General features: G+C 43.9%; 1 protein-coding gene across 1 annotated transcript; it reads left to right on the top strand.

The window, feature by feature from the left end:
* The first annotated feature begins 251 nt into the window (after positions 1 to 251).
* Positions 252 to 620, top strand: LOC121836446 (general transcription factor II-I repeat domain-containing protein 2A-like). The gene has a single exon (XM_042291344.1). It carries the CDS (start codon positions 252 to 254, stop codon positions 618 to 620), a length of 369 nt encoding a protein of 122 aa, XP_042147278.1.
* The last annotated feature ends 9,717 nt before the right edge of the window (positions 621 to 10,337 follow it).

The following is a 10,337-nucleotide window of genomic DNA, read 5'->3' as shown; positions in this document are numbered from 1 at the left end:
TCTGTTTTGATGCTTGCTAGACGTCCAATCGAACAAAGTCACTGACGGCAAAATGTTTAGCACTTTGCTTGGACTCAATAGAACAGTCACTCCTTTCCGTCTGTTCGGACAGTCCGGTCGTCTCAATGGCCCTATTGACAACTTGAAAGGTAAGTTTCAACATTACGTGTTACTCACTTAAATTTGTTTTCTAGAATTCGCCTTTATAACAAGTGTACCTTCATTTTTTTTTCAGACTGTTCGTCTGCAACATGTCACTTTCTAAACGCGGCAAGAAGCGAAATATAGATTTGGAATGCCGGACATTCAATGATCAGTGGACAAATGATGATTTATTTGTTCAAAATAAGAATAAAGCGTTATGCTTCAACTGCAGAGAAGCGCTTTCAATATTTAAAGAATACAACTTGCGTCGACACTACCACTCTTACCATCGCGACAAGTACGACTCTCTGATGTCAGGAACCAAAGCCGCGAGAATCGAAAATTTGAAGAAGATCCTGGGCATGCAGCAAGACTTTTTCAAGAAGAATTTCCAGGAGAAGGTGGCTCTGGTTCAGGCCAGCTACTCAATCTCCAAGTTGATCACAAAGAGTGGGCGGACTTTTTCAGACGGGTAGTTTGTTAAAAGACGTGTTTGTTGACAGTGGCTGACGATCTTTTCCCGGATCAGAAGAATGTATTCAACGAGCTTAGTCTGTCGGCCCGCACTGCCACAAGGAGAATCTAAGACATGGGTGAACAGTCGTTGAGTACTTCAAAGGATGGTGCCCGAGCTTTCCAGTGCTTCTCTTTGGCGCTTGACGAAAGCAATGACGTCTCTGATACTGCTCAGTTGCGTATCCTTGTGCGGAGAATTGACACCAGGTTTGAAGTAACGGAGGAGCTAGCTGCTCTAAAAACCCTGAAGGGCACAACAAGAGGAGAATATATTTTTAACAAGCTATGCGAGTGTCTGGATATGCTAGAGCTAAAATGGGAAAACCTCGAAAGCGTAACGACTGATGGCGCAAGAAATATGATTGGCTGTAAAGCCGGTGTCGTCGGACGCATCAACTCAGAAATGACACGCCTGGGCGTTGTTGCTCCTATTCATCTTCATTGTATTATCCACCAGTAATCACTGTGTTCCAAAGTGGTGCGCTTGAAGTCCTTGATGAAGCTAGTCGTACCTACCATTTTTTGCAGTTACACCCTGAACCACCGTCAATTTTAACAGTTCTTGTCGGAAACAGAGGCTGAGTATGGGGATGTCCTGTACCACACAGAACTTCGATGGCTCAGCAAAGAAAAAGTTTTGCGACTTTTTTTTTTTTTTTTAGCTTCGTGAGGAAGTCGCGGTGTTTCTTCGCGCGAAAAGGAAACCTCTCGAAGAGCTTGCTGATCATGATTGGGTGTGGGAGTTGGCACTCCTGGCTCACGTTTCTCTGCACGTGAAGGACCTGAATGCAAAATTACAAGGGAAGGGGAAACTCGTGTCCGGGATGCTCGCAGAGGTGAGAGCTTTCAAGATGAAGCTCAGTCTCTTCCAAAACCAAGCTAGAGAGTCTAATTTTTATCATTTTCTTTGCTGCAAGAATTTTTCAGGCGAGACACCAACTCCACTTCCCACGAAAAGACTCTGCAAAATCTTGCGCGAATTGAAAAGTGAGTTTTAAGTTAGGTTTTCGGACTTTACGAAGCATTCGAGCGACATTTGTTTATTTGAAAATTCATATAATGCAGATCTTAGCCAGGTTCGAGAGTGTCACCAGATAGAGCTGGCCGATCTGCAAACAGATAATGATTTGACGAGCGCATTTGCAGCAAACGATCTTGTTACTTTTTATGATGGCCTTGCGGATTCTACGTCCATGAATCTTAATAAACTCGCAGCCACCATGATTACATTGTTCGGGAGCACACATGTCTGCGAGCAGACTTTTTCACGAATAAAGTGCATAAAATCCAACCTGCGCTCACGAATGACTGAAGAGAACCTCCACAACGTATTGCGACTCGCAGTTAGCAGCTTGAATGTGGATGTCCGTAGTTAGGCGAGCGCAGTTCAACACCAGAAGTCTCACTGAGAGGAATCTCTAGGTTTTCGTGGAAATGTCGTATCTCATGTCGTGTGCCGTGAATTAAAGAAGCTGTTCATTTTTCATTTCTGTACGTCAATGTGGGTTCGTCCAAGGGCTTTCTTTATTTTTTATTGAAACCCCCACCCCCCTTACCCCGCTGCTTGCCGCCCTGCCCTTCCGCCTTGGCTTCGCGGTGACTCGGCCCGCTGCGCCAAAAGGTTGCCGACCACTGATATAGTGGAACACAAGTATACTCGCACGCAACGCCACTGACCAAGAAACTCATTTGTTGCGGTGTAATTTCAAGGACTAAAGCGAGCGTTTTCTTTTTACCTCTCGTTCGCAAAACTTGATGGCGTAGCGGGGGGAGGGGGGGGGGGGGGGGGGTCGCAGTGTCTTCATAGCACCCCTCAGTAACGATATTTGAATGCGGCTGCTGGTTCACACTGCCCATACATCATAAGTTAGGGTCACACTGCTCACACACCAAACAAAAGACAGCCTGCAAACACGAGTTACCGCAATATCCGTGGTTCGAATGCCGCCTGCCAAATTTCTGTTTGAACTCATTGCCGTGCGGCATTCGATGCACGGACCTCGCGGTGACTCGCGTTCGAATCTCAGTGTAGCCTATATTCAGGATGATGTATAATCAGTGTGACCCCGGCTTTAAGATAGTCCAGCAGATGACAAAACCTGAGAAATGGTCTTAGGTCGGTTAACACAGCACAGTTTGGTTACGTTGCGTTAGGTTAAGATGTTCTTTGAACTTTGACATTCACACAATTCATTTCATTTTATTAATTTTATCTCAAAGGCCACTAGTGATGCATACATAGGGGTTGAAATATTGTTGGTGAAATGAACTCTTAAATAATTCGCTGTCGTTTATAGCGATTGACTCTGTGCATGTGCTGGTACGACTGAATATAGTTAAAGAGAGAACGTCTCGGCAAGTCTGGTCAGGAGAGGACTGTACTGTACGCCTGTTCTGTGCTCCTGTTATGTGCGGCTTTAGCAGTTACTGTATTGTCATATTACAAAACAGTCAACCAGCCCAACAACCAACCAGCCCAGCAAGCTATCAAGTTACTGTATTGTTTTACTCTTTCATTACGCAAGCCCTCCACAAATGCCTCACGCGTCAATAATGCGTATATACTGAGAAAACCAAAATGCGCTTATACAACACTCTCGAAAGGCAACCCTAAGCACGGCGATTTCAGCCGTGACAGTTGAGTTGTACGACAAGCGCTGCATAATATGATTTAAAAAAGAACGACAAAAAAAATAAAACAGAGTAAAAATTGATGATTAGGCGGATCCAGGGCACTAAGCACGGAAGCCTTCTAGTTGGAGGTGGAGCATTCCCCGGCGAATTCGAGGCACTTCACCGGGTTGACGAATAAAAATGCCTGAATCAAGTGCACTCTCTTCTTTTCTTTCATTTCTCGCGCGAGCACGGTCGTATGAAAACGGATGCTCAAGCAGCTCTCGAACACACCCCCCGGTGCAGGGGCGTCATTGTAGCGTCACAGGAGGGCTGACGACGCTGCCTCAGTGCCGTGCTTGTTTTGGGCATTTTTTCGCGCGTTGAGATTCTACTTGAACAGTAGTCGGCAGTCTCTGTACCCTAACCGTCGCATGGATTTTCCGATCAGCATTTACGGCGGTTCTAAATCTGCGTCCTTTTACCGAGTTTCTCGAGAGGTTATTTCAACAGAAATGTTGCCTGTCCATGCGTTTTTGTTTTGTTTTTTCATCCAAGCTAAGTAGACGTGTCTCGTAAGATGTGTTTTAATAGCTTACTGGGTTATTTAGATGTTTCAATGTCTTTTTCTTTTCTTGCGTTCTTAATGTGAGCCTGGTGTGCGGCTTTTACAGGTATACTCCTATATAAAAAAAGTGTTCGATTTTTGTTTGCAAAATATTACGGCAAATAAAAAATGTCCTCGTTGTCATGTGCAGAAAATGCGTGAAACAATGCTGCCCATGCTTTACGCAAGAAATAACAGCTCAGTCCGCCGTACTTAATAAATTGAACCCAGTAGTGAAATGTAAAAACTCTCTTTGGTTAGCAGGGTGAGAATAAAAATGACTTGAAGTTGTAACGATATATTTTGTTTAGTTTTGTTAATCCTGTTTGCTTCTTTGTATAACTAGTCTTCAGTGAGTCGAAATATACACATCAATGAATCATACTGACCAAATCAGAGTAAAGTTCAAAAGCCATCGAAAGACAAATGTTGATATATGAGAATAATTGTGCTCCAGTTTACGACAATACACGTACAAAGCGTCGTTCGCACAATAATTATCTAGGGACAAACGCTGTTAAAATCAGCACTACACAATTTTGCGAGGCATGGTAGAGGTTTCCGAAAGTTACATGATGCAGTGTGAAATAAACTTTATAGGTGCTTGTGGCGATCTCAGCTAAATAAAACTGCCCTCCCGTTACAAGTGGCAAGCACTGAAAGCTCTTGCAGCGTGTCGACGGGTGGTTGGCGTAAAAGTGTACCTTTTTCTCAAAATTCCCAGACCATAGCATTAAGCATTTTTGATAGGTGATTATCTTCGAGCGCAGACCTTTTTATGAAGCATTGTGGCTGGTGCATACCATGAGCATTGTGAGCGATTGCGTTCTGCGGATCATCACCGAGTCCACAGCGCTTTCCGGTTAAGGTACTGGCGCTGCCTGCGCCATTTCTCATGTTTGGCGTACCTTGAGAGAAATAGCGTGTATAGGAATTACAGAAAAATAGGTAAATGTATATCAGACCAAGTTATACGGTTGCGCTAGTCTCATTATTTTCTTTCTCAGTTTTTTACAATAATTTACGTCTTGTCGCCAGGAAGTCCGCCAATATATCACGAGTTGCACGCGCCAATGGACCTTTTCCACATACCGACGACTCCAGGCGGTGGCTGCACGAACTCAAAATCGGGGAAGTGACCTACCTGCGCTACCAATCGATACCGGGAGCTACGCTACCAGTTTCTTCGCTCCCCGAGCAGCGGCGCGTGCCCAACGCGAGCTTAAAGATGGGCATCCGTGGCGTCCACCTAATCGTTGTGTTTTTCCTTCCGTCCACTTTCTTTTTCTGTGTAACCTAATTATATATATGCTGCAATTACCTGTTCTACACGCTTATCCACAGGCTCATTCCGAATTTCCTCGATTTTTTGTTCCGACTTCCGCCGCTTGGCATCGGGCGCTCGCGCGTGCGCAGAACGCTTCTCGGAAAAGATCCATTTACACATGGCAGGTTGGGGTACGGAAACGCCGGAATTGGCACTCAGCTTCAGTTTTTATTTTTTATTTATTGTATTTTAAGTCTCCTGATAAGATCAACGTTTCGCAGTTCTTACGAATGCCGATAATAACTGTAGTGTTTACTCATGAGACACGTGCAACTCCAGTGCCAGGAGCGCGTCTCCCACTGGTGTATTTAGCGTCCTTTCCTGTCCATGTGTCGAAAGCGGTCATAAGATAGAACAAATGACGTCACAAAATCCGGAGTGTCTCTAGATGTCGGATGTCGCGATCCTGGTGGTTGGTCGTAGAAATGCTGGCGAAAAGCACGAGCGAACGCGAGTATCGCCGTCGTCACGGCGTCACAAGTCCCGGTTGCCGAAGCTTCCGTGAACTAACTGAGGAGCGTCCTACAGCAGAATAGGTGTCTGCCTCATCCACAATCGCTACTGTGACGCCCCCAGGATCGCGGCCGGCGGCAGCGTGACACGTCTGTCCTATGACGTCATGAGGCGGAAATTGAGGGGCCACTTCTTTGGAAGCGGCAAACACACCAACCGCCGAGACGCCTTCCAGGCACCATTGTGCAACGAACGAGCACAGCGGCACAACGTCTCGACAACTCCAAGAGCGACATGGAAAACATGTCACCTCATGCATCTTTTTTTTTTTTTTTTTTTCTTTCGGCGCAATCGCCGAAACTTTTATATTTTACGCCTCGAGGGACATTAAGTCTGTCTTCACACGGACGTCACCAACACGGGAATGAAAGGTTGTCAGTTTTAGATATTCAGCTCTCAGGACGCACATTTGTGAAATCATGATAGTAGACACCGCGCAGTCCTGTGTTTCACCGTTTCATCGGTGCTGTAAATTATTTTTTTTTTGTGAACACTCGCTTTCTCAATCACGCTCCTTGCTACAAAATTGGACAAATAAAATTCAACCTACAGATTTATCAACCTAACGCACCAACACACACACAAAAACACCATGGACAAGGAAGACTTAATTTACAACGCTACTTCAATCCGATGTAGTGAAAAAATAAGTAAACGGGGATACACAACAGCGACGAGGAGGGGACCAGACGACTTGTCATCGACAATTTGATTCTGGAACTTCTCTTCAATTTTCTTTCCTTTTTTTTATTTTCCGCCATCAGACAATTGAGAGGCGGGGGTCGAGAACACCTCTGGGAGTCCGCGGCCGCCTTAGACCACCTCTCATCCGTCTCTTCTATCAAGCTTAACTCGACAAAGACAACACATAACTCGTAAGAAAAAAATATAAAAAAATACCTCGCACACCGAGACGCAGTCACGCGCTCACGTCCAGGAAAGGTCCACCGCTGTCCCCCGCAATATCACCAAGATCGACCTGAGTTTTCCCTTCTTTTTTCATTGTTCTTAGAATCTTGTATTTGATTTCCTTTCCTTTCAACTTGTCTTTTTTCACTACTCCTATTTTATTTTTCCTTACAACTGTTCCCTCAATCACGAAGATATTATTTCTACGTCACGTGCTCACTTTTTATATAACAAACGCGTGACGTTCGATGTTGGGTTCCAAATCCTCGGGGACCGCGGGAGCAGAATCCCCATCCACACATATAAACTCGGAACAGAAAAACTCACGTGAAATAAAATAGAAAACAAAATACCGGGAGAGGGGGGGGGGGGGGGGGGGGCGTTGAAAAGCGGTCGCCCACGTTTGAAATCTAATATGTCCTTCTCTTTTCCCCGCGCATTTCTTCTTTTGTTCGAAGGGGGCCCGTGGTGCAGTTTGTACGTCCTTCAAGAGTTGCCTGCTCTACCTTTGTTTAGTTTGCGCTCGGCTTTACTTCTTGCGGTCTCGTATTTCTGATAAAAACAAAGAGAAAATACTTTTTCTTCTAGAATCTTGTGGGAAAGGGTGTCAGTCGTTCGTGTGTATGTCGTCTTTCGATGAAGACCGGAGATATTGTGTTTTCAAGCTTATTCTTTCTTGTGAAAAAAAAAATTTGCTAACTTTTCATCGCCATTTTAGAGGAGCTAAAAAAAAAAGGGTGGGGCAGGGCAGGTAAGGGAGGAGAGGTTGAAGTGTTCTGTATTTGTGCAGTTTTTACCTCTCTTCACCTTGTCTCTTGTCTTCTACTTTGCCTGCGTTTTTCACTTTTTTCCCCTGATGTTACTCTGATCTTGTTTTGTACCTCGTCCATGAGTTCGACCTGCGTTGGTTCAGGCAGGCTGGGGCTGTATAAGCAGAAGCCGAGCACATAAGAGCAGGGTGGCGTGTAAAACGCTTCACGGTTTTCTTAGACGATCGTTTCGTACCAATTTTGTTTTTGTAGCATGGCAGCTGAGCTTTTTCCGCACGAAGGTCTTGCTGCAAGCGGCCTTCTATCTCTACTCCTCCATTTTTTGGTCTGATATACAGTTCTCTAAATCATTGGCACTGGGTATGACCAATGCTGCAGGCTTCTTCAATTTGGCAACCTCTGTCCTATAAAGAAGACTTAAAGGATCATGAGAGTGTGACGCGCCAGATTCCAGCCGCCATTGCTGACCTGATCTTGTCTTACCCAAATGCCGAGCCACTGAAGCAGGCGTTGACGAGCCACCACAAAGAAAAATGCTGGGGAGAAGGACACAGTATATCTAAAATGGCGATGACCTGCCCTACTGTGGCAGTGACGAAGTGAAGTAAACGCAATAAGAGGAAACAAGAACTGAAGGTCGGTTACGGCGGCTCCCATGCACAGATGATGTCAAAGGCACAAGCACGAGGCCATTAGTTTAAGGAGACTTCATTTTTTCATGAGCCATCGCTCCGGAAATGGGACATGCTCCTGGCCGTGATTTTTACGAAGTTGTAAAGTACTTTAGGCATAAAGCATGCTTTTAGCTAGCTCCCCCCCCCCATTCTAAAATCTCCACCCGCATAACTATTGGAATCATATATGGCGGTTTAATGGCGGTTTAATTACTCTTAATTTGCCTGGAGACTTCTTCGTTTTCTCTATAGTGTGAGGTTGTTTCTCAGCAGATTTACCAGCATTAAAATAAGTCGAATGAACAACGTCGGCCGTGTCTAAAATTTAATAAACTTTGTCTAATAAAATTGCTTTATATCTAAAAAAAGCTTGGGTCAGTTGCATAATATGTTCTTTTTTGCATGTCGCAATACTCGTCTTCAGATTCAAAATCGGTAAGGAACGTGTAAGGAGAATCGCAGGCGGTAGATTAGCGTACAACTAAGCTTGTTGCATAACGCGCGAGCACACGTTCTAAATACGGCACAGATATATGGTAGCAATAATATAGTGTACACTAGCGAAATTAAATATAAAACTATATAAGCTGCGATAATTATATATTTAATTGCCCCTCTTTTCCGAACAAATTGAGGGCCCAGGTTTTTTTCAGGGAGTGCTCTAATGAAAACGGACGTCTTCTGAGTCCTGAACCTTCGTTGCTCTCGCGAGTTCGTTTCCCTCCTCTGCACCGCTGGAAGCGGGAGAAGCGTCAATTTTAATCAAACCCCTGACTCCGACAATGGGACTTTCAATAATGCTGCCAGCAGAAAACCCGTTCAAAATGTGTCGCTACCAGCAACTCCTTTCGCTTTCAATCTAGAAGGAGAAGTGCTGACCCTGTCTTGTGCTTTTCATTTCCCTCCTCCGTTGCGCTGTCTGCCACCTCAGCGCTCACCTACTCTACAAATGGCCCGTGAAGTGGGCTTTTATTGGTGCATGTGATGATTGCAGATTCCTAGTATGTTATGTAAGCAATATTCGGTTGTGTTTATTTAATCGAGCAGAGACTAAAAATTTCGCAGATGAATATATATATATATATATATATATATATATATAAATATATATATATATATATATATATATATATTGCTTTGGGAATATGCTACACAAAGAATAAGAGACATAAATATTTGTAACCTTACGACGAAGTACGCTTTTTCAGGTGACAAAAGTGCGTAGTTTTTGGGCATAAGCAGCGATGCCGATAAACAATTTAGATCAACACGGTCAACACTGTGTCGGGGAGGAAAAAGAAAAACCCCTGAAATACTTCCGAGAAACTCACTGTTAACCAGCAGTGACCCCAAGTCGTGACGTGTTTTACACATCAGGTTATCTAACCAAACAAATGAATGAATAGTGTGCTGACAACATCGTAAAAAGAAAAAGAAAACTCCTCGATGAATGAGAGGGGATCTGTCTTGTTGGGCGATGTCTACAAAAAAGAAAAAAGAAATAAGGTTGTCAAGCATGGAACGTGCGAAACAAGCATGTGCCGGCAAATAAACAAGGCGCCTGGTGCACAAAGTTCAGAAGAGACGCGAGACATGGAACACTGAGACTCCCGGAGAGGCTGCTTAGGGATTCCGGTGGCGTTCGGGTTTTCTTCCAACGCCAATAGTAAAAGAGAGAGGGAGAGCCGTAGCGGTGCTTCAGCACAAATACGCAACACGAGCCTGGAAAAACGAGAAAAAAAAACAGACAAACGAAGGAGCAAAATGTTCAAAGCAGAAAAGCCTAGAACTAACCCATAAAAAATAAACAAGACGCAAAAAAAGAAAAAAAAAAAACAAAGCAAAAAATGATTGAAAACTTAAGTGAGCGACTCGATCACTGCTATCTCGTGGTTAACAGATGAATGAAAATCGGAAGTGACATTATAAAGTGTTACTGACATCGACATACATCATCACACGAATGTTTAAGTAAAAAAGAGAAATAAATCTGAAGTATTAAAACAATCGATTTTTGTCGTTTCTGTTTCCCATCTTATTAAAACGTCATACTTCGTACTTCAAAAATAAAATCTTACAAATTCAAAAAGCACTGGTTCAAATTCGAAATTGGCATGGTTGAACGTTAGTCATATTGAACGGATATCTCAAAGATCTTGGGAAATGTGTGGGCAGTAAACGCGCTAGAGGGAACTCTCAGAAACTAAATCACACGCTGATCGACAGCATTTTTTTTTATTACATTCCGTATTACTTTTATGATA

The sequence above is a fragment of the Ixodes scapularis genome, unplaced genomic scaffold (assembly GCF_016920785.2).
Source record: "Ixodes scapularis isolate PalLabHiFi unplaced genomic scaffold, ASM1692078v2 PGA_scaffold2__306_contigs__length_199485367, whole genome shotgun sequence".
Classification (NCBI taxonomy): Eukaryota; Metazoa; Arthropoda; class Arachnida; order Ixodida; family Ixodidae; genus Ixodes; species Ixodes scapularis.
This window is presented reverse-complemented; position numbering and strand designations above follow the sequence as displayed.